This window comes from Egretta garzetta, unplaced genomic scaffold (genome assembly GCF_000687185.1).
Source record: "Egretta garzetta isolate BGI_Z169 unplaced genomic scaffold, ASM68718v1 scaffold361, whole genome shotgun sequence".
Classification (NCBI taxonomy): Eukaryota; Metazoa; Chordata; class Aves; order Pelecaniformes; family Ardeidae; genus Egretta; species Egretta garzetta.
In genome coordinates this window covers 239,291-263,388 of record NW_009258688.1, presented here as the reverse complement: position 1 = coordinate 263,388, position 24,098 = coordinate 239,291, and the positions used below count along the sequence as shown (strand labels likewise).

Below are 24,098 nucleotides of genomic sequence, written 5' to 3'. Positions count from 1 at the left end.
GCTAGGTACTGTTTGGAATTTTAGAAAGGAAGTACCTGATATTATGTTAATACTCTTTTTAACAGTGTTGAGTGTAGCTGCAGATGAAAATAATCATTAGGAGAAGATTCTTCTTTCTTGCCCTTGCTTTAGGGCCCTGTTGAGGAAAGAATTAAACATATACTTAAGGCAACATTTTAAAAGCTTTCCTGCATGGAGATGCGTGTCAGCAGTCTCACATGCCTTGCTCAAGCAGGGCCTTAAAACTCTGTCTTCATACTGTGAATAATGATTTTGATTCCAATGGTGGAAATGTATTACTCAGACTCAACTGTCAAAGTGAATGTATTATGTTTGTTCAATTTGAATTTTCTTATGAATAGAGAAAAAAGTAAGGAATCAACGAGTTGCATAGGATCTGTTTCTTCTTCCATTTAAGCACTGATAAAATCTTAAATTTTAAATCCACAAATTTTTTTTTTTTGGGGGGGGGGGGGAGCGTTATCCAGTGAGACACATCTCTTAAGGCAAACAGTAATATCCATTTAAGGAAGTATTTTAAGTAGTTGGATGAGGAAAAATCGAATGCTTGTGGCTTGATAGCTCCATGCAAGAAGAATGGCAGTGAAGTTACAAAAGGGACGCATCTTCAAAGTCATGCTGGCTTTGGCTTCACACTTCAAAATAATGTCTAGGTGGTATGCCTGAGAGGTGGGTATTTGGGAGGCCTGTTCAGGTTGCATCACCCATGAAGGGTGCTGGTGGTGTGCAGTCAGTGAATTCATTTTCCTGCGGTGAGCGTGGACAGAGCAGTCCTCCACACTTTGCTGGGAGGAGACTGAGTTTCCTTCCCTGGTACATTGTATGTGAATGAGATTCAAGTACACAGTTATAGCCTGTCAGCATGGAAATTTTGGGGTAGTATCTTACACTTCACAGATACCAAGTGTTTTGAAAAGCTTTCATGATATTTGGAGACCAAAAGGCACAGGCAGTTGACACAGTGGATGAGATCCCGAATGCAAGTCACTTACGACTGATGTCATTGGGGCCAGAATTGTACCCTGTGTAGTTGCGTGAAAAGTGCATATTGACTTGAGCAAGATCCTTAGAGCAAGCAGTCATTGTCCTTTCAGTATTTATCTCATGCTGGCTTGTAAGATCAGGAAAAGAGTAGTTTTACATGTTGTCTGAGCCCCTGAAATCCTTTTGCATTTCTGACTTGCAGCTCAGTTCAGACAAATGAAAAGAGGCTCTTTGGGAGCTCTGACAATGAACCAGCTAATGAAGAGGCAGCTGGAACACCAGTCTAGTGCTCCCCACAATATCAGCACTTGGGATACTGGTGAGCTGCATTTATTGTTCTTTATTTCTATTTCCTAAACCAATTACTTTCTGTATCAATCCAATAAAACCGTGAGTATTTATATTCTACCATTGCAGATAAGTAATTAATCTCAAGTCTAAATAAAACTTTATAGTGAGTACCAGATTCTCACCTGGTATGAATTGGAATAGTTGCATATTTGGGAGGTAGTCCATCTGGTACAGTGGTGCCCCCACAATTTTGCATATTACTTGGATTATTTCCTGCCCTCATTGAAATGGAAGTATCACTTGTGATTTCATTAGGTATAGAATTTCATCCCTGGTGCATGGAATCATTTATTTGCATGTATGTTTACAATGGTGTTGGTACACCAAGGAGTTGTGCCTTATACCAGCCAGTTTTATTTCTCTTCAAAGAAGTTTCTGCCAGCTCATGCTGAACACCTGAAGTTTCTGTTCACTCACTGACTTGTTTTTTCTCCTTTAAAGAAAACTGAATTAAGCACATAATTTCCTCATTACTCAAGTGGTTTATTTTCTTTGTTGTTTTTTTTTCTATAAAAGATTTTCTGTTATGACCAAATTCATAGCAGATGTCACTGGTTTATCCTAAATGCTAGATATTTTATTGCTCATCTTGATGTCAGTGACATTACGGAATCATGCTTCTTAGGAATTTATCAGCAGATCCAGATGCATGCAGTGAAAAGAATGCCTAAAATGTTATATGGAACTTAGCATGCTGAATTAATGTCTCACCACCAGTTCTGGACAGCTGAGTTGTTAAGATTTTTGCTTAATTCAGTCTTCAGCATCAAGTTCCATCAAACTGTAGCTGAAGAATGGCTAAAGGTGTGGTATATAGTTGAGGATTATCCTTTCTACTCCAGCCTGCTGAGTAGGATGTTCAGCATGAGATCCTTAAATCATAAAGGTCAGAATTTGTCAATGATAACAATGGCTTTTTTTGTCCTATCAGCAGGTAAGTTTATTGAAGAGACTTAACTGGTATTGCCTAGTTTCTCAAGCAGGGGTTTAGAGTTGAAAAAGTTATTGATTTCATTCTGCAAGAAGTAGTTAGTCTGTATTCAAGAGGAACAAGTCAGTACTCAAAACCACTTAGGAATTTGTTAATCTTGTTCTAAGTCCACTAGCTTTCTTCAGAACATCTATGACTTTTCCCTCCAACATTTATTCCAGCTAAAGGCCTCCAAGCATGGAGATAGAAAGTAAAATGTTCTTTTCTGGAAAGCTTTACATCTCTCAGTGTCTTTTTCAACCACTAGCTTCAAAGTAAAATTATTATTTGGACAGAAAACAGGGTGGTTTTCTTAGGACAAATACTCAGTGTGACTATTTGTCACTCCAATGTCACACCACAATTTTAAGTCTCGTTATACTCAGGTATAACAACGAGGAAATAGTCTTACCCCACCTAAGTATATGATGCATGCTTGGTTCATGCATGGTTTTTTTGGTTTTTTTTTTACATCGGTAGGTGTCATGTGTCTCTTTCATGTCTTATTTCAAACCACTCTTTTCCCAAGCTTGCTATCGGTAAAATAAAATCATTTTATGTCTAGCTTCTGTCAGCACAAACTATACCTGACTTCTAGTCTCTTGGTATTTGTAAACAGAGTCTTTTTTTGTGACTCATATATCTTGTTGAATCTTTACGGCTAGCACTTCCTTTCTTGTTTAATGACACTTTTCTAAAATATCTTCTTGGTATTACGTTATCTGCGTTCTTTTTCTTTTGTGGACACCTGTCGTCTTTCTCGCTCTCTGCCTCCCCCTGCCCTCAATCAACTCTTTTCTTTGTTTTTTCAATAGCTGTTGTATTTGTCTTTCTCTTTCTCTTGTTTGAACTGTTTAAGACTTGTGATGCTGGTGACACATGCTGGATTCATAGTTCTGGAGACTGAAGTTCTGTATTTATTCACAGAGCAGATACAGCATGGAAAGCGGCTGTGCAATGTTCCTGTTTGCCTAAACCCTGACTTGGAGGGACCACCACTAAGGATCAGAGGTTAGTTGAGAGTCTGTTTGACCTGACGTCTCTGCTAAGACTGACAGGAAGGTATTTTGGTTAGTACCAAATGGTGCTGAATTTTATGTTCCATTCAGCTGTACTAAAACCCTCAACTGTCCTGCACAATGTAGGTTATTGAAAAATTATTAGGCAAGTCATTTCATTCAAGATGGGGACAACTGATAAGAAATACTGGCTTTCTGCTTTTACTTGTTTTGGCTGTCAACCTTGAAGTAAAAGACTGTGTGCAGAGTGTGGTTGAATCTCATTTCTATGAAGTCTCCTCCCTCAGTGTCAAAATACATCCAGACTTCCTTACAGCCTTGCAATGGGGCAGTGACCTACCTTCTTTGCCTAAATCATGGGTTTTTGCTACTTTTCAGTGCACAAGAGAGATGACATTTTTATGTAGTTAATTCTTATTCCAACATTGTAACCTGCATTATGACAGCTTTTAGCACTTGCGTGCTGCAATTAAACTTACACCTAGAGATCATGACAGTGAAACTTCCAAAGTCATGGTAGAAGGATCTTTGTTAATTTGTGAGGGGGAAAAAAACTGGCTAGAAATATGTCAAAATCTACTCCTATTCATTGCACTCTGGATGGTGTCCTACATTACTGAAGAGTATTCTGGACTTCCTTGAGTATCTGCTCATATCCAACAAAATCTCAGGGTACAAATATGAAGTACTGAACTCATATGTAAAAGAAATATTTCCTTCCATACTTAGTAAAAAGATTTAAAACCTGTCTTATTCTTGTGAAACAGGGCCTCATCACTCCCCATATTTTGAGTTCAGAAATTGTGGGAGCTTCTTAGATTATTTTGCCTGAGGGCTGATCCTAATTTTCTTTTCCTGCAGTAACTGGCATTATCTCATCAGAAATTCCATCTGAACCTAGTTTAGGTGGAGAAGCTTCCTCCTGTTTCCATAGTTAAATATTATCAGAACAGGCTAATGTTAACATTAAATCTGAATCTGCAGATTGAAGCAACCCGCAAGAAAGTTGGTAATGGATTACTTAATCTGTGGTTGAGTGGGCATAAAAAGAGCATTGATACTCTTCTAAAAATTGGTTCACAAAATGAGCTTTTCATAGATTGGTCTTTAGAATGAGATGCCCTTAGGGACAGTTTATATACATAGTGATGGTGTTTACCAGCTGAACTCCCTGGATTCATTCTTGGAGCTGAACCATATGGGAACAAGAGTAATGCTGCCTCTATCATGTCAGACACATGTGGCAACCAAAAGAGGTATTTTTCTTTAAGAATTGAGTATCTGTTTCTGTCTTAGTGGCCTGGAAAATGAAACTGCTAACAATATTTAAATCATCGTCACAAGGCATCTCAGGTGAATGACATAGCTCGTACATCACAGTAGCTTTGATCCAAGTTTCTGATGGCTCAGGAAGGAGTCTGATTATTCTTGAGGTCTTCTTTGCAACCAGACCAGCTGGAGAGTTACCTCTTCTGTATGTTTTTTTCTGCAATTGCTACTGTCTGCTTAATGAAAACAAAGGAGCCAAGGCAGGAAAACTGCCATACTGGAGAGATGTTAGACTGTCAGACTACCCTATTTTGCTGTAATTCTGGAAAGCAGGACTCAAAGAAGCAAAGAGTTTGAAACTTTCATTATACATAACTTTTCCTATTAAAACAAGCATCCATCAGAAATTAGGTGCACAAGAAATGCCAAAGGCAAAGGGAACCCCATCTGTTGGAATGATTACAGTGGCTATGCCCCTAGCTGAACAACTCAGCTTCAGGAAAAAAAGACGCTTGTTAAGACTTTCAAAGGAAAGCATTTGTAATTATCAGCCCTCCAATATTCTCAGTGTTTCTCAACTCCTTATGAATTATTTCTTCTACCTGTCCTTTCCTGATTTCTCTCCTATGCCTCTGTTAGGGCTGGTGTGAATGGATTGATGACCTGGTGTTGAGATATATGAACTTATTTACTTCTTCATGTCACTGAGAACTATGGGAAGGCAATTCTTCAGAAGTACCTGTGAAGACTGCAAATCTTCTGGTGTCCAGTCTCACAGCAACTGTAGAATCACCCTATGTCCCTAAAAAATGAGTAGATACGATTGCATCTACCTTCCTGGAATTTTCGTTATTCTTTTCAAGGATTTTTTTTTTTAAGTTTTTTTTTTTTTTTTTTTTTTTTCAATTGATAGTTCTAGGTAATTGGAACAATCTGGCAGAAGCAAGGAATGTGCTATATATCATTTTGTAGACACACTTTATTTCTTATTTCTATGCACAGTAAAACCATTATGGTTCTTCTAAAGAAGTCTGCCCTTCAAGCAGTTTGAATTATGTTTAATGATTTTTTTTCTTTCCTTTTTTTTTCATTTTTCACCCTAATTGCCTTAAGGTGCCACAAAATCTAGCCTGCTGTCAGCACCCAGTATAGTCAGTATGTTTGTACCCGCACCAGAAGAATTTGCTGATGACCAGCCCACTGTGATGACTGACAAGTAAGTTCTTTTTGTGTTCCTTTCAAAGAACTAGTTGAACTTCAAATAGGTCAATTAAAGTATAGATATGCTTTATGAAAATATAAAGTCCATTCTATCATTTATCTCTATTCTAAGTTTTTAAATTAATTTTTTTACCCCAAGGTAAACATTTTCTAAACACTGCTGGCAAGGTGTGCTTTTAATTCAGTAGGACCTGTGTGAGTTTGCACAGGTGAAATGATGACTCAGGCTATTGCAAGTGCACGGAGGGCAGGGGAAGCATTTTCATCCTATTTTAAATCAAGGGTTCCTTGGGATCCCTCAGAAACCACTTTTGCCTTAGGGAAAAAAAAAAAGCTCTTCTTTTTTTTAAAGTCATTTGGGTTTCTGTTGAAATAGATTACACGTGATTACACATCAACAGTTACCAACGTAGCATTTTTAATGCTGATACTCACTGATCCCCAAAGCTTTTGCATAAGTGTACTCATTTAATGGAGAAGTAAAGCAGCCAGCAGGGAGCCATGCATTGATTTGGTCAAAAACTGTGAAGAGAAACCGTAAGTTGTTGCTTATGCTTCTCTGCTCAGTCCAGTAGACAGACGTGCCAGGATGATCACTGGAGAAAGACGGGGCCATTGCGCAGGCTGTGACTGGAAGTGGACCTTATTGTGTGACAAAGTAAAGCATCCCAAAGTTGGCTTTGCCGCTTCCTTTGGCCATTTTACCAAAACTCTAGCACAACCTATTAACATACAGACCAGCTGAGCTAGACTTTCATGACTTTGTTGGCATATTTTATTTCTGTTCAGTAACAAAGACAAGAAAATTGCCTGTACAATTCTATTAAGTTAAAATATCACAGTCCATTGGAGTCATTAGCAACAGATTGATCAAATTAAGCAAGCCTTCCTACTGGGCTGAGATAAGCCAGTTTCCCACATGGGTTTGCCTTTTTCGTAGGTTGTGAAAGCCTGTCTCATCTCTCCTAAATCTGACATCCCCTTTATAGTTAGACATTACAGAGCCCTTTCAGAACTTCATCAGTTGTCTTTGAGCATTTCAGAAAGATAAGTGTCTCAGCAGCAAATCTGCCCTGGGAAAGGAGACTTCTCTGAAATCTAAGGTTCTGTGCCCCTGAGAGGTCCTTTCATTTCTTTCTTAATAGCTATAACTGCTGTGGGAACCAATCAGATCATTGTTTCCTAATTGTATAATTTGTTATTCATAATTCATGACTGACAGGAAGGACAATGTGAGATTGTTCCATCTCTTTCAGGTCATCTATGACTGTCATTGTTTGTGTCTATGCTGCTAAATAGAAGAGTGCCAGGGACTTGAGACCTCGTCTGAGCCCAAGTCGCATGCACTGGCTGGTGTTCACATTGCTGAGGGCTAGTCTTTACTACTGCAGATTTCTCTTGGATAGTACAAACTGAAGCAGTCTGATACAGAGTGAGGGAATTAGCTAACAATTACCAATGAAGGACCCAAAACAAGGCCTGCCCTGTGGCCCTCTTTCATTTGTCAGTGAAGAAACAGCCAGTGCAGCTAGTGAGAAGCTTTATTAATGTTTGAAAGCCATGGTCTGTTATTAATTCTAGAAAGATCACACTCCCATTATCTTTCTAAATAAATTTTGAATAGAATGTACTAAATAATAGTACTTTAAAAAGACATAATTATACACATATGTATATATAGTAATACTTTGTTTTAAGTTGGTTAATGTCAGTTTTTAAAACTGTTCTTTGCAGGTGCCATGACTGTGGGGCTATTCTTGAAGAATATGATGAAGAAACACTAGGCCTGGCCATAGTTGTACTCTCAACCTTCATTCACCTTAGTCCAGACTTGGCTGCTCCTCTGCTGTTGGACATCATGCAGTCTGTAGGAAGGTAAATTCAGATCTTTCTCCCACATGACTGAAAGAATTTTGTGCCTGGAATTGGGTTTACATAAACTTCACTATATGAAGTTATGTATTTTAAAACTCTTAACTGAATGACATCTGGTTCTATCTGCTTCTTTGTTACGCATCATTTTGTCAATTTCTTATGTAACTTCTTCCACTGTCACTTCAATTTTGGGCAGTTGCTTTGATGTCCTCCCCTTTTACCCTCCACAGGGAGGTTCCAGCTTGGGAATCTCCCCAGCTTCTCTGGTGTGCTTTTTGATCCTGTTTTATCTGAAGAAAAAATTACTGTTAGTTTTTATTCCTTCTGCTAGTTGCTCTTTGAACCACTTTTGGGCCAGCCTTCTTGTGTTTTTTATGTTAGATTTGTCAGAATTTATGCTCCTTTCTGCTTTCATTTGAGACATGACTTCAGCTTTTTGAAAGAAGCCTTCTTTTTTCTAATAACCTCCCTCACCTTTCCTTTCTTCTGCTCTCTTGAAGTCTTTCTTTACAAGTGGGGTACCTTGGCCCTGTGCTTCCAATATAATGTTCTTAAACAACTTCTGTGCTTCTTGTAAAGACTGAATTATCCTGGCTACACCTTTTTGCTGCTTCGACGGAGTTTTTCATTTTTATGTAGTTCCTCCTTTAGAAGTTATGCACAAATGTGGTCAGCTTTTCTGAATTTTGTTGTTCCTGGAGGGCTGTTGAGTCCTAGGTATGATCATTTGTTAGCATATCTAACATATACTAACATATGTTAGCATATCAGGCTTTTCAACCATATTTTGTATGCTAATTAAGACTAAGTGAAGAGTAGCATCTCCTTATGAGGGCTTCCTAACCAGCTGCTGCATGAGATTGTCTTTGATAAGGTCTTAAACATTTGGCATCTATTATTTGTCTCTTGTGACTTTTACCTGGTGTGCATGGGATAATTGGAGCACACCATTACTGTTGTATTACTTGTTGTTGCTGCCTTGGCCACTTTCACTACTTCCTGCCTAAGAGGAGGGAGGGATAGGTTGGGAGAGTTTTTCAGAATAAACTTCTGAGCAGCACTAGAAGTGCAGAAATGATGTGCAGCTCTCCTTTTCCATGTTCTTTTCAGTGACTGAAGTTAAAATTCCTTGACTGTGACTTCTGCAGGGGCACGGCTCTTCACAGTCCTGCCTCTCCCCTACCTCCCAATTCCATTTAAACACAGCAGCTATTCAAGTCCTCCATCTTCATTAATTGCAAGGCTGCAGTTCCCTGCTGTCACTGCTAATGAACTCTGATGGAGGCAAAGTTTCTAATCTAGACAGATGCTATCCATTCTGCGTGATTCTTGCAAATACAGCAGTACTACAGCCACAGAGAGTAAATCATTTGGAAGACAAATTATCAAGGGATGAGGGCTGACTGGGCTACCTTTTTCTGTGCTTTGAGGAGGAAATGCTGCATTTTTGGAGTGAGACAGCTGATTGTTTTAGAGCAGCAGATGGCATGCAACATGGGGTATTCCTGGTAAATATGCTGTGTTGTTCCTACTGGCTGTCATTTCTGCCAAATTCTAAGTCCAGTAAGAGGCTCCCCACAAAGGAATTATTTTGAATACATGCAAAATAAGTAGCATATACAAGCAGAGAGGCATTCAGGTGCCTCATGTATATAAACTAAGTTGCTATCTTTCATCAAGCAGTGCCATATCATTACCTCCAAATACCCATCTGACAGCAGAGATGAGAATGGATTAGACTTCTTTCATTTTTATTCTTAGAAAAAGGACTACTACTTTTATGCTTAGAAGAGGAAACAAGGAGTTAGGAAATCCAGGGTCTGTCAGAATACCTAAACAATACACAGAAAGATTTTCAAAAGTTATTTGGGTACCCACAGGTACAGATAGGCATCTGTTGGGATTTTTAGAAGATAAAAAGTTTGGGGTTCAAGTTACTAAGAATTAGAGATTGACAAGTTTATAAGACTCTGGCATGCACTTAATGTTATGGTCTAGTTACTGAATCAAAATTTTTGACTTGTTGATTCTTATTCATTGATTTTCAGTGAGATTTAGGTTCCAAGCATCAAAACCCAGTTTGAAAATGGCATATAGGCTCTTGAGTTAGTGAGGAGCTTTGAAAAGCTTAACTTCTATTCTTAACATGTACAAATTTGAACACATCCATTTACTGCCTACTGTCTATTTACTGTTCTGCTTTGTGGTCTGCAAAGGAGACGTAATGATGGGGGTTCATGACCTTTGTACAACAAAATATTTAGAGTGGTAATGATAAATACATACAAGCTGTAAATTTCAAAAAGTTTCAGATGTTCCCAAGTGTTTAGTGTAGCTCATGCTCATGAAGTTTTTCCAAAATTAGAAACCAAATGTTTTTTTTATTATAAAACCCACACTTGCATTACTGCATTCAAAAGGAGAGAAAAACTTTGCATGGGACTTTGATTTCTTTTAGAAAAAATATTTTATGCTGTTGTATTTCTATGCTTTAGTAGATTTATGAAAATAAGTGCAATGTGCATTGGGCATGTGATTAGTCTCATTGCATTCTGTAGAAATCCTCATGTGCTTTAATGTAAGCAGATACAATACAGTTATTCCAGAATCAAGGTCTTTATTGCTTGAAGGTGGCTTCAGACATGTTTTCACCGAGAATTAGCTTCTCACAGCAGAATTAATATGTTGTATTTTAGTGTGGACTCCTCTTAACAACAGTGCAGTCAGGGGCTCTAATGAGTTTTTCTGATTTATGCTGGGACAATTGAAGAGAATATAATCTTCAACGCCCTGCACCATCCAGCCTGAGATTCTTGTACTTTTGAAAGTATGCTGTGTTCCCAGCTTGTCATGCATCATTAATGAAAACAGCCATCCATTTTGGTTTACACTGATGCATTTGACTAAGCTGCCTTAGGGACCTTTTTGGATTTTGCAGTGGTGACTAGAGAGTAAACTCTCTTCAGAGCAGAGGTTGACAGAGGATTGAGCAACAGCTATATCTAGCCTAAAAGGATTGTGAATCAAAGATAAACATTGGAGGCCAGTTCATCATCAGCTGTAAATTAGCGTAGCGCTCTGAACTTTCCGTTCAGGCATATCAACTTATTCCAGCTGAAATACTGATGTACAGCAGATGAAAGTAAAAATCGCATGATAATTTGTATGTAAGAGTTGCTTCCAGTGTAGATCTTTGTAATTACTTTTTAGTGGGTTTTAGTATTAAATGTGTGCTGTTTTGGTATTACAAGCCCTGCTTCTGTTCATTTGCATGCCCTGGATATTGAAGTGCATGATTTTGCTTGAAGATTGTGTTCAGTATTTTCATCACTGAATGCGCCTATATTTGGCTTCAAAGTCTATATTTAGGTACTAAAATAAATGACCTGATTTTTGAGAACCCAGTATTTCTCATCTGACTTTGTAAGAGCTCGTAGGTATTTAGTGTTTCCAAAATTAGGCCAATTATTTAGGTGCCAAAATCTGGAACTGGAAGCCTCACTTCAGACTGCCAAGTAGAGAATTTTGGCTTAGTCTGTGTTGCTGTGTTAATCAGAAACAATTCAGTCAGGAGGCAGCTTCTGGCAAACTTTTTTTCTCCAAATCCCTGTAGGTTAGTAATTATCCATGATGTGCATGTAAGGCAATAGCTTTACTTCATTATCTTTATGCTAGTACAGTGAGGCAAGTAGAATTGTCTTCAGAACTGTTAAGTATTTGTGAGACTGCAAGACTGAATAGTGTTTATATGTCATGCAAATGTGATTTGACTGAATTTAAGTGCTCTTCAGAAGACCTTTCTGGTGACATTTTAAATGTTATCTAAAATTCTTATTTTTAAAAAAAGATACTTTATTGGCTTACTTAAAAATGAAACACAAAAAAAGCATATGAGCTTCACTTATTTTTTTATTTTTATTTCAGGTTGGCATCAAGTACCAGTTTTTCTAATCAAGCAGAAAGGTATGGTAGCAAAGGGTACCTTGGCCAAAAGGAAACAATTAATCTAAAGCATCATCCTCCTTGGCCTTGAAAACAACTAAATTTAACTTTTAAAAAATTTATTTAAGGTTTGTGAGTAACAGGAAAAATCTGTCCTTTCACACTTGCTTCAAACATCTCGTGTGTTCTGAGGATGAACAGGAACACATATTCATCTGTACTGAACTTGAAAAAACTTAAGATTCAGACATAATTGAAAGATGCCTTCTGGTTTCCACAATTTCAGCGCAGCTCTTTCTAGCTTGTTCTGTGTTAAGTATTTGTCTCGATAAACTATCTCCATACATTCAATCAAGTGAATCATCCTTGGCCATGGAGAACCCCTGATAGTGATGTCTCATTATGTAAATCAGATACTGAATAGGATAAATTAATTTTGAGAAGCTATAAAAAAATGTTAAGATGTGCAGTTCATGAGTAAATAGATAATACTTCGTCTTTTTAAATGAAACTATTTATTTTATGAGTGATTAGGAAGTACTTAATCTCTTGAAGAAAAGCGCAAGAGGCAAATTCATCTTATAATGTGTGTATTTACCTGTTTTTCATGTGTTTTATGGTAAAGCCAAGAACCTCATCCTGTATCACTGAAATATACAAGGTGAGAGCAGGACTATATTTCAAACAACTCAGATGGCTCCCAGATAAAACTATGTGGAGAATCAGTGAAAATGCAACAATTTATTGAGACACATACTTTATGTATGTGTACATAACTTTTTCAGCTCTGCATAGTTGAGTTGAAGTCATAAAATCAACATGCTGAACTGGTTTTTTTTGGGGGATCAGGACAGTTCTGCTTTTGACTGTCTCACTCATAACTGAAGAATTCCACAGTTAAAAGGAATAGGATAATCTTTATTTTCTCCATGTAGTCAGCTTTGAGAAGTGTTTCATCTGCCGTGTAATTTCTTTCTTCTTCCTTTTCCTTCCCTTCATTTCAGCATGATGATCCCTGGAAATGCTGCAGGTGTGGCCAAGCAGTTCCTCCGTTGTGTGTTCCATCAGCTGGCTCCCAATGGCATCTTCCCCCAGCTTTTCCAGAGTAATATTAAAGGTAATGTGTGGTACCTGAGTGCACTTCTGTCCCTTTCAGTTACCTCTGTATGGACAGTCAGTGTAAAAATGTAATTCAAATTTCAGATGGAAGTTTTTTGCGGACCTTGGCCACATCTCTTATGGACTTCAGTGAGCTGAGTTCCATCGCTGCTCTGAGCCAGCTGTTAGAGGTATGTTGGCAATCAGCTCTGTTAATGGTGCTAGTTTTATTAGCGTTACCAAGCATATTGGATCATTTCTCCTCATTCATTAAGAGTTCAAACTTGCATCGCCAAAAGCAATGTGAATATTTTTTTTGTGCTCACTGCAAGCGGGATTAGGTTGTCCTCACTATTTTCCTTCTGGGTTTTGCTCTCAGTGATAGTTTGTTTTTTTTTTTTTGATTTCTCTGACCAGCTCCTGGAGCTGTCCTACACATTGATTGTGTGGGCCATCCTTTCCCCCAGTCCTATTTCTGTTTTTCAGGAACATTTCTGTTCATACATCACAGTTTTCCCTCTCCCATGTATCTGCTGGCAGTTTCTTTAAGTAGTCCATAGATTTACTGCCTGCCTTTCACTGACTGCCTTCTTGTTTCTAGTGTAACTTTTATCCTTCCACTACCACTAGTCGCTTGCATGTATCCTGCTCTTCCAAGAACATGGCAGTTGCTTCATACAAAGACTTTCACATCACCTGAAAACTGCTTATGTCTTTCCAGGCCTGACCCTAGTACACAAGCCAAGAAAGTATACATGATCTACTGAACATTAATGAACATGCCTTGTTTAAAACTGGCCAAAGGAAAACATGGGCAATCTACTGGTGAACACTTTACGAGTTCTGCTTTTTTTACTGCCATGCCAGTCTGAGCAGGCTATGAATTAGGACCCTGCTCATAACATTTTGGCTTAAAATCTTTTAGTCAGTACTTTAGGAACTGAACTAGACTTAACTGTCCCATACACTGTTCAAATTCCCTGCACAACATTTTATTATTAGCATTGTAGAAGAGGTAAGTAGTATTTGGTCTGAACAAATTAACCTCAGCATTTCCAAATACTGTTTAAGGGACCATTTCTTCATGTGTACATTTGTTTACAGTTTTCGTTTTGTTTCCCAGGGTTTAAACAACAAAAAGAATTTACCAGCAGGGGGTGCAATGCTACGCTGTTTGGAAAATATTGCTACCTTTATGGAAGCCTTGCCGATGGATTCACCCAGTAACCTCTGGACCACAATTAGTAATCAGTTTCAGACCTTCCTTACTAAACTCCCTTGTGTTTTGCCACTTAAGGTATGATGTATGGACATCTGAAACGAGCTGTACTGCCATTGGTCAGGATGTACCGAAACAGTGGGAAAGCTGTGGATGAGAAATCAGAGCAGGTTGTTGTGTTTTCTAATGATTCAACTAATGTTTCCAGAGGACTGGATTTATTGTATGTCTGATCCTTCCCTTTAATTATATGATCTGTGGGTAACAATAACAACTCTGACCAGAGTACTCTTCACCTATTTGTTGGCTTTTTTCCTCTACACTTTCCGTGCCCTGTCTTTGTCAGATTAGAATACTGCATTTGAGAGAATCAGCATTTTGGCAATAAAAATCCATCTGGTTTTAACTGTTAAAACAAAATAAAACTCTCAAGAAGAGCAGCAGCACCACCCAATTAATTTTCTAAAAGTACACAATAGTCAGACAGGCAGAGAGAACTGAAACTACTGGGAATTGAACCTAGCCTGTTTGGCTGACCAAGGTTGTAGTTCTGCTTGTAATTAGAATATAGTTGCAGAAACTGAATCTAGAAGCACTGGGCTCTGTTTTCTGAGTGCTCAGAGGACATACAGGAGGATCTTATCTCATGGTACGTACATTTCCAGATGTCTTTTCAGTAAACACAGTAAAAACTTTTCTGAGTCTTCCGAGTAAACACAGGATTCTGATGCCCTTATTCTGACTTACTCTGACTCCTATGGCATGAATGAGCCCAGTTCTAATTTCTTCTGTGCAAAACAGCATTGCTCAGTATGAGCTGAGGGATCCAAAATCTAACTTTGTGACTTATAACATTGTCTTTTAAATTGGATGTCACCACCAAATTACATGAAAGATATTAAATTCCTTGGCACTATTATGCAATAGTCAGATCTTGAAACCTCTTTAGGTTTTCATGAATTGAGGCACTATCCTGCAGCACTTACTAAGCCAAACAGGCAATAACCATTCCCTTTGCGTACTAGCCACCCTAATCTGTTGAATCTTGTCTAATTGAAATAAATAAAAAAAAAAAAAAATTTGATCTCAACAGTTCCAACTGCATATCTGCCATTCACAGAACATTTAGATGGAGTGTTTACTCTGATTTCCCTTTTATTCATGGGAGGTATCATTAGTGATACAAGTAAAACAATTTCTTACTCCTGAACTTCCATCTGCTGTTCCTTCCTCTAGGGTCATAAATGAATCTTTGCTGTTCTAGATGTTTGCAGACAAATGGCAAGACAATGGATAGACCCTGAAAAGTCCCATTCACTGCTGCAACCTGTATGATTTACGCAGAAGAAAAATCAGTTACACCATAAGGAACAACTTTAGAGGGGCTTCTGGAGCAGCTATTGGCAGGGTGCATTCTGATGTTGTGGGGTGTGAGTTGCAGCCCTGTCTTGGGGTGTGGGGGAAAATGTCATAGCCCAGAGCAACAACAGAAATGTACCATGAGGTGTCTTCTCCTAATAAGTTGATCCTTACCTACTACTTTACCTAGTACTTAAGTTTAGGCAAAGTAAGTAAAGATCAATCATCAGGGATCATTTTTCAGACTTCACCTATAACTTATTGATAGCTGCTGCCACTAAAAGCAAGACATGCTGAAATGTACTAACTCTGTTTTTTTTTCTTTCCTGCCTTCAAATATGTTCATAGTGTTCTTTAGATTCTAGTTTAAGAATCATGATTTGCTTGCTGAAGATACCTACCACTAGTGCCACCAGAGTAAGTTCCAAAAAGACAAAACTCTCTTGCCTCAGATTTAGCCAGCCTGCCCTATTCTAGCAATGTCTTCTTAAGCATATAATATGCTTCTTATAAGCATAAAATTGTGCAGTCCGATACTCTTTGGAGAATGATAAGAGCTTTGGAATCTAGGTTACAGTAAAGTGTGGGTGGGATTACATTCCTGTGTGGGTGTGAATGTATATCTTCTTAAACATTTGATGTTCCCCCCGCCTTTTTTTTCTTAAAAAAAAATAGTAATGAACTTCCTTAGAATTCCACTGAGATCAGTGAGGTTTTCCTGCATAACACTACACAATCTCTTTGATCTCATAAATACTGTATAAGAGGTGAAACTATTTTTCTAATTTTTTGCTTCTGATTTCTCATACAAGCATGAAGGCAAATGCTAGATAGAATAGCCATTTGACAGAAACAGTGTAAATACCAGCAAGATAGCCCTTGAGCTAAAAATAATGCTGTCCCATTCAGGCATTTCAGAGTTGGAATGCTTTTTGTTTTGCTGAGCAACCAGTTACTGATTTCTCTAAATCATGTAATTGCAGAGTCTTCTGGAGCCTTTTTCAAAATTACTAAGCTTTGTAATTCAGAATGCTGTCTTCACTCTGGCCTACCTGGTGGAACTGTGTGGTTTATGCTACCGAGCCTTCACTAAGGTAACAATGAGACTATTATCTTCCTTTAGAGACAACTGGAAATAGGACAGACAAAGTCCTAATTCCTTCAAGTAGTATGTTTATAAGTAAAGATTAAATCAATGTCAAGTTTCAGATATGTCAACGGTTTTAATGTAGTTTGGCTAATCAAGTAGTGATCATGATTCAGTGCCTTTTAATAATATTGTACACATTCACAGTATAGACACAGATAAAGGGCATCTGCCAAAAAACATTGCTCAGAAAAGTGTTTTGGTGTGATTTCGTGACTTGGAGAATTTTTTCTTTTGTAGAGATGATTCCTGGTATTCACACATGACTTAATATGTTCGTACAGTCATATCTGTGCACAAGTTTAGCCAAATATCTTGTGCGGTAAAAACTTAAATATTCCTGGTAGTGCCTTTTGAGAGCACAGCTGTGAGGGGAGGCAACAGATAGCTAAGTAAAGTTGAAGACTCCCAAGTTAGGAGCTTCCCAGCTTAGATCTTGTTTGATTCTGTATTAGGTATCTCACTTTGGCATGCATGGCTGTCAGCTGTGTAGAAAAGAGAACAGTATGTGTGCATCTTTAAAAAGTTTTTAAGATTCCTTAAAAAGCAGTTATCAATCAAGTATTAGTGAGAAGTTGAACACAACAAAATCCACAAAAAAAAAATCAAGCCTTTTACTAAGGCCCTGTATGCTCCATTATGTAGATTGTCAAGGTACTGAGCAAAAATGTTGCTTCGGCCACTAAGCACACAGTTTTCCATTCTTGATACTGTCAGAACAGTAATTAATCCTCAGGAAATGTTCTCTCGTAAGTAGCTACATGATTTTCTATATTGATAATGTACAATTGGAACACACGTTGCTTCAGTCTTGATAACACTTAAAATATCACTGGACAAACGGTGAAGAAGAAATGATGATAAAAGCAATGACACCCGCAGAAAAAAACTGTGCAGGAAAATAAGAAAAACTTTTACCAGATGTAATGATTTGAAGCATTAAATAGAAACTAACAGTATGTTTAATTACAGCAAATACTACCTTTTTTTTGTCTCATTTGAGAGAGAAGTGTTTATGAAAGAAAAAAAATCCTGATTACAGAAGAGACCGTCCAGCTTTTGGAAGTGTTTTGAGTTAGATCTATAGTTAAGGATTTGGGAAGACAAAGTGAGAAAAATGTTAGAAGTCCAACAGTGGGGTTTTTTTCATTGAAACAAAAAAAGCCCCATTTAAATCTGAAGCAAAGACATTCCTTTTGCGTTTGTGGTCTGATGATAAGACTTTTTCATGTATGCCTGCTAAAGCAAATTGTGAAATACAGAAAATGTTTCACTCTTTTCATGCTCTGTAGTTTCAGTTATTTCAAGAAAAATTTATTAGAACCTCGATATTAAAAAGCCCCATGCTTTTCTTGCATGCTTACTGGTTCAATGTTCTATTAATATATTGAGTACTTAATTGCACACAGGAAGCTTGGATTATAGTGCTTGGTAAAATGTTCTTCTTGATTTAGTTTAATGCAACCTGGTGACCCAGAAATGGAATCATTAGTGAATGGTCTCCTGCAATTTATAGCCACAAAATGCTTAATTTAGTGGAACTCCACACTACATTATCTTTGTTATTTCTGAAAGCTTATCGTGATTTTGCATTAGAAATATCAAATTAATGACTGCTGTTAGAAAAAAAACAAATCAGTTGTGATGTCTGTGTTTCTCTACAGTGGAAATCACTGTAGCCAGCTAAGAGTGTTGTTTGTGATAGAATACCACGTAGAAGTGAATTCCAGAAGGAATATAATTCGTGAACATTGAAACTATTCAGATTTAATTACTTCTTTTGCAACTTTGAATGTGTTGGTTGGAACAAAACACCAACTTTCAGCTAAACTATGGGGGATTCTTGTCTTTTCAAAGACCAAGCCACTCTGACATGCGCTTTGTAGAGGTCACTGCTGTACAACCATTCCAAATCTTTTTTTATCTCCAATATTTTCCTAATACCCTGTGGCAGGAATAGCTCGGTTTCCCTTGTCTTGGAGCCTGAAGACTCACGTCAATCTGATACTTCTTTGTCTGAGTTTCTGTTCCAGGTCAGCAATTTGATTTTTCAGTGCCTTTGGAGCTCTCAGTTGAGAGTAGCATCTCTTCGGATTGTAATCTTCTTATCTTTAGTTTTCCTTTCAAGTAGCTTACTGTCCTAAATGGACACTTTCTGGCTTTCTTATCTCTTACAGCTGCAGAAGCTTGAACCTAAACTTACGCTTGTGCTAGAATTCTGTTGACCCTTATTAAGTAAATGCAGAATGCCACTGAATTGGGCTTGACGTGATTTTGTTATTGAATTTTTTTAAAGAATCTTGAAGTGGCCATATTCAGTATTTATAATTTCTATAGTAGCAACAGAGATAAATTAATGAATTTTGCTTTATATTGGCTTACTTGGAGGATAGCATACCAATCCATGAAAGAACCGTATCTACTATTCTTATTACTAAGTTTGGGCCCTGAGATGCTGTTAGAAACAAACTTCATTAGTTTCACATTCTACATATAGACCTCTGGCAAGTCACAGTTTGAAAGTTGCAAGGCATTTTTTTATAGGGACGCACAGACATTCTAGAGGGTTAATTTGGCTGAACAGAGGCTAAAGGAGTTGTATTCTTGACTCTTTGGTACCAGGTTTACAAATGTGACTCCCCTGGGCATTATTCACATGGAACTAATAGCTATTTACAGCTCTGTTGCAGAATATAAAGTTCTTAAAGTATGTATAAACTATGTTTATGCATATTTATCACCGGCAGAATGATAGGAATAAGTAGACTTTGATAGGAAGGGTACTCTGGGCTATTGACTTCAGTGTCATCACTCCTGATTTATGGTACAGGAAGGAAGACGTCAAATGTCAAAAACCATTTTGCTTGATTTTGCTTCATCTCTCTGCACTGCATGTGCATAACAAACATTAGGGATTTAGAATGTGAGATAGGAGACTTCTTTGAGAAAGAGAGAGCTCACTGTTTTATTGTGCTTAGAGCCAAGGAAGGCTGGAATTCATGAAGCCTATGCTTCCTTACCAGTATTCTGACAAAGCAATTTATTATGGCCCAATTATATCCTGTGTAGCATAGGTGTTAGTCTGTAAAATAGCCAAATGCTTTTGACAGAATTTTACCTCTCTTATTTTCCAGTATGTGCAGGCTACTGTGCTGGGTTACTGATAGGAACTTCTGTCCAGTGTTTTGGGGGATGTAATTGTCAACTGTCTGACCATGGCACTGCATTACATATGTGTCTCAAGACTGTGAAGGCATATGATGGTGGGAACGGTCACTCTTGCTGGTGAATTCTAGCAAGTAATTTGCACCTTGAGTACTGCACCATTCTGGTTCCCCATTCCCAATAGAATATGATAGAATCAGAGGAAGTTCAGATAATGGTAACAAAAGCAATCAAACAGTGGGATGAGTTCGACATAAAGAGCAACTAAGTTAGGGCTCTTCAGTCAGGAAAAGCAAAAACTGATGGGAATGTGAGAGAGGCCTGTAAGGTCACAAGTGACCCAGACAGGGATGGGTAATTTTGTGCCTTTCCAGTACAAGAACATACTAAGTTTGTAGGAAGCAGCATCAAAGCAAGTAAAGGGAAGTGGTTCTTCAACAGCATGTGACTCTTTGCGAAGTACTGCGGGTACTAAAAGTTGACATCAGTCCAAGAGGTCAATGAACACAAATGTGGAAGAGAAATCCACTGAGAGTTATGAATTATACAGAAACCACACTGAGCTCAGAAGTTCCCTGAGCTGAAAATAGTTGGTGGCTAGGAGAGTAGTATTGGGAATTATACATGCTTGCCTTGGCTTTATTCTTCCTTCTGCATCTGCTTATGGCGTTGTGGGAGATAAGATACTGAGGACGTTTCTCCTGATCTGACATCTCCTGGATATTCTTGTATCATTCTTATCAGACCACCACTCACACATGTGGGATGTATGACTTTTGAGTACTTGTCCCCTCAAGTAATGGTTTCATGATACAGCGAAACTGATCCAGTTTTGCTGCTCCACTAAGGGAATTTTTTTTTTTGTAATTTTTTTTTATTATTGATTTTGGAATGTTAGCCTCCTGTGAGTTTAGCTGCCTAGACTGCAGCAATGTAGTCAGACAAGGACCACTGCAGTTTGGGGCCCATTCCATCAGCTAAATGTGTTGCTTGTCTGCACACTCCATGCAATTGAAGGTTGAACTAGGAGCTTGAAGTAAGGTCTCTTGATTCATAGACTGGCATCATAATGTCCATGAAAGACATACTGTTCTGTTGTTTGGGCACCTTCTCCCAAATCAGGGGCTGATATTTTAAATCTGTTTTCACTAAAAGGTATGTGGGTGCTGTGGGAGTGTGCTAGTTTTCTCTGGGGTAGAGTTAATTTTCTTCACAGTAGCTGCTATGGGGCTATGTTTTGGATTTATGCTGGAAGCAGTGCTGGTAACTAAAACATCCCTGTGTTACTGCTGACCAGGGCTGACACAGAGTCAAGGCCTTTTCTGCTTCTCACCCCACCCCACCAGCGAGGAGGCTGGGGATGTACAAGAAGCTGGGAGGGGGCACAGCCAGGACAGCTGACCCCAACTGACCAAGGGATGGATATTCCATACCATATGATGTCATGCTCAGCATATAGAACTGGGGGGAAGGTTGGCTGGGGGGCCACTGCTGGGGGACTGGCTGGGCATCGGTTGGTTGGTGGTGAGCAATTGTTTTCATTTGCATCACTTGTCTTTCTTGGGTTTTATCTATCTCTCTTAGTTATTTTCCTTTTCATTACAATTATTATTATCATCATCGATCATCATCATCATCAATTATTAAACTGTCTTATCTCAACTCACAAAGGTTTCTCACTTTAACCCTCACAGTTCTCTTCCCCCATCCTGCTCGGGGGGTGGGGGAGTGAGTGAGCTGCTGTGGGGTGCTTAGTTGCTGGCTGGAGTTAAACCACGGCAGGGAGGCACGCGCTGTTGCTGTAAGCTTTGTTTGGCAGTATGCTACGCAGATGCAATGTGATAACAGCAGCTTTCTGAGGAGGAACACTGGTGACTGGCTTCTTGGTTTGCTGCAACCAAAGCTCACTCTCACTTCCAGCTATTCATCTCCTTCAACTCCTTCCCTTTTAGCTGCACTTGCTATGGTGTGCAGTTGGAGGTGCCCTGCAAACTGACCCTCACTAACTAAACCTCACAAAACTTCTCTGAGGAAGAGGCAAACATTATGTCATTTTGCAGAAGTCACAGAGGAACTGAGGCCCTGACTGTGTAAAAAGCTTCACACACTTGAGTAAGCAGGCAAGTCCATGAGATTTACAAGATGCTAGGCTTTAAATCTTAAGCACGCTTTGGATATGCTCTCTTTATTAGACAATATTATTTAATCTCTAATGGTCATTTGAAAGAGAGCTCAGTGTAAGTCTGCCTGCTGATCAAAATTCTTGAGTTGCTGTAGTCAGTGGTAGGTTATAGATTTGTTCCACTTTTTATCTTATCTTCTAAAGTCAGAGAATGTCAAAGTAAGATGTGTAACAGGCTCATCTTATCTCTTGTACCTCCTTGCTACCTCAGCTCTACAACTCTATTCTTAGGCTTCTGTGTTCTAATCTCCATTGGCTGATTTCCCCCTATGTTCTAAAATGTTTCTGTTGTAGCAGTCATAGCCAAGGTGGTTTTTATTGTGTAAGTGGAAAAGTACTGCTAGTCTAGTGAATGAAAAGAGATGTCCAAGTTGTCTTAGTGCAGGCACCCTTATTTTAAGGAGAATGATGACAGAAAAAATGTATGGTAGAATGTAGACCATTTCTGGCAGGTTTAATGAAAGAATAATGCTAAATACTGTTGCCAGTTTTGTTCTCCTGTGTCAATCCTTACTGCTTTCCCTTTATATGGAACTATCTTGTGTAAGCTATGCTGTATGCCTGGGCTTTTTCACGTGTGTAATATTAAAATCTTGTATGTAGTACCTGATACAGTGTCAAAGGAGAATCACCCTCATTGATGTCTGCCTTTTTGTAAGACAGGGGTACACTTTTGTAACTTTTTTATTCTCAAACTGAGATAAAAAATGTCTTCATGCTTTACTAGTGGGTGTCAGTGAATTTCAGGACATTCATAATTCTGTGTCTTTCTGTTGTAGGAAAGGGACAAATTCTACTTGACGCGCAGTGTCATATTGGAGTTACTGCAGGCACTCAAGTTAAAGTCACCCTTACCAGACATGAATCTGCTGCTGTTGGTGCAGGTACAGGAGATTCTCATGTAATTCTCATACTGATCCTGTCTCCGGGGGGAGGGGAGTGGGAAAAGGCAAGTCCAGCATGGTTGCAGAAAGTACCAGCAATGTCAGGGGAAGCAAGAATTTTTTGAATCAAAATCCAGTTATATTTCTAACCATAGGTGCATGCATTTGGACTGCTACACTAAAATTTAGGAAACTAAACTGGGACTGCACGTTTCCCAGGATGATACTGACCTGTGCATCATTGCTGATCTGTTGAGGATCATAGAATATATCTCAAGTTGCAAGGGACCCATAAGGATCAAATCTTCACACCATGTCCCAATGGGGCAGCTGCCCCAGCTGCTGCCTTGTCTTCATATCATAGCCCCAAAGCCAGTGAGCAGTTTGTATGGGAGGGGGTGCTAGTTGATCATAGATCAGAGTTCCAGCTCTGGAGCCCTCAGCACAAAAAGGACATGGAACTGTTGGAGTGGGTCCAGAGGAGGGCCACAAAAATGATCCAAGGGCTGGAGCACCTCTCCTATGAGGACAGGCTGAGAGAGTTGGGATTATTCAGCCTGGAGAAGAGAAAGCTCTGGGGAGACCTTATTGCTGCCTTTCAGTACTTTCAGTACTATAGGAAAGATGGGGACAATCTTTTTAGCAGGGCCTGCTGTGACAGGACAAGGGGTAATGGTTTTAAACTAAAACAGGGTAGATTTAGACTGGATATAAGGAAGACGTTTTTTACAATGAGGGTGGTGAAACACTGGAACAGGTTGCCCAGAGGGGAAGGGGAGGCCCCATCCATAGAAACATTCAAGGTCAGGTTGGACAGGGCTCTGAGAAACCTGATCTAGTTAGTGGTGTCCCTGCTCACTGTAGGGGGATTGGACTATATGACTTCTAAAGGTCCCTTCCAGCCCAAAGCATTCTGTGATTCTATGATCATGGGCCAGAACTCAGTTTCTGTCTATTCAGGCTGGCAGTAAGCTGTCTCCAGTCTCTGGAGGCCCTTCTCTTTTAACATGGAATTTTCCAGCAATGAATACATAGACAATATTTCTGTTCCTTTCGTTCTGTGGATTGCTGAGGAGGAGCTAAGCTAGCTTTTTCATAGGAAAATCTGAGGAAGTAAAATACAAACTTGTGAAAAGTCTTCCTGCCTCCAAAATGCCAAGTGTGGCACTGTTTGGCACCACAAGCCTGTCCCGCGAAAACAATTTACTGAAGTCCACCGATTTTGATTACAGGTAGTGGGCTCTCATTGTTTACAATGAGCTAACCATTAGGTGTGTTTAGTAACTTTAAATGGTAGGGGACCAGCATAACAGCAATCCATAAGGCTCAGGCAAGATGTTTGTTATGTGGATCATTCATAATGCTCCAAGCATCACAGCTCCATTCACTCTT

General features: G+C 38.9%; 1 protein-coding gene across 1 annotated transcript in view; it reads left to right on the top strand.

Annotated features, from left to right (window-relative positions):
• The window catches only part of UNC79 (unc-79 homolog, NALCN channel complex subunit), a 97,542-nt gene that overhangs the window by 51,598 nt on the left and 21,846 nt on the right, over window positions 1-24,098 (top strand). The window contains 11 exon segments of the mRNA XM_035888719.1: window positions 1,208-1,324; window positions 3,254-3,337; window positions 5,728-5,830; window positions 7,570-7,710; window positions 11,635-11,673; window positions 12,657-12,769; window positions 12,856-12,941; window positions 13,874-14,047; window positions 15,677-15,745; window positions 16,312-16,422; window positions 22,602-22,706. Of these exon segments, the coding sequence (XP_035744612.1) occupies window positions 1,208-1,324; window positions 3,254-3,337; window positions 5,728-5,830; window positions 7,570-7,710; window positions 11,635-11,673; window positions 12,657-12,769; window positions 12,856-12,941; window positions 13,874-14,047; window positions 15,677-15,745; window positions 16,312-16,422; window positions 22,602-22,706 (1,142 nt within the window).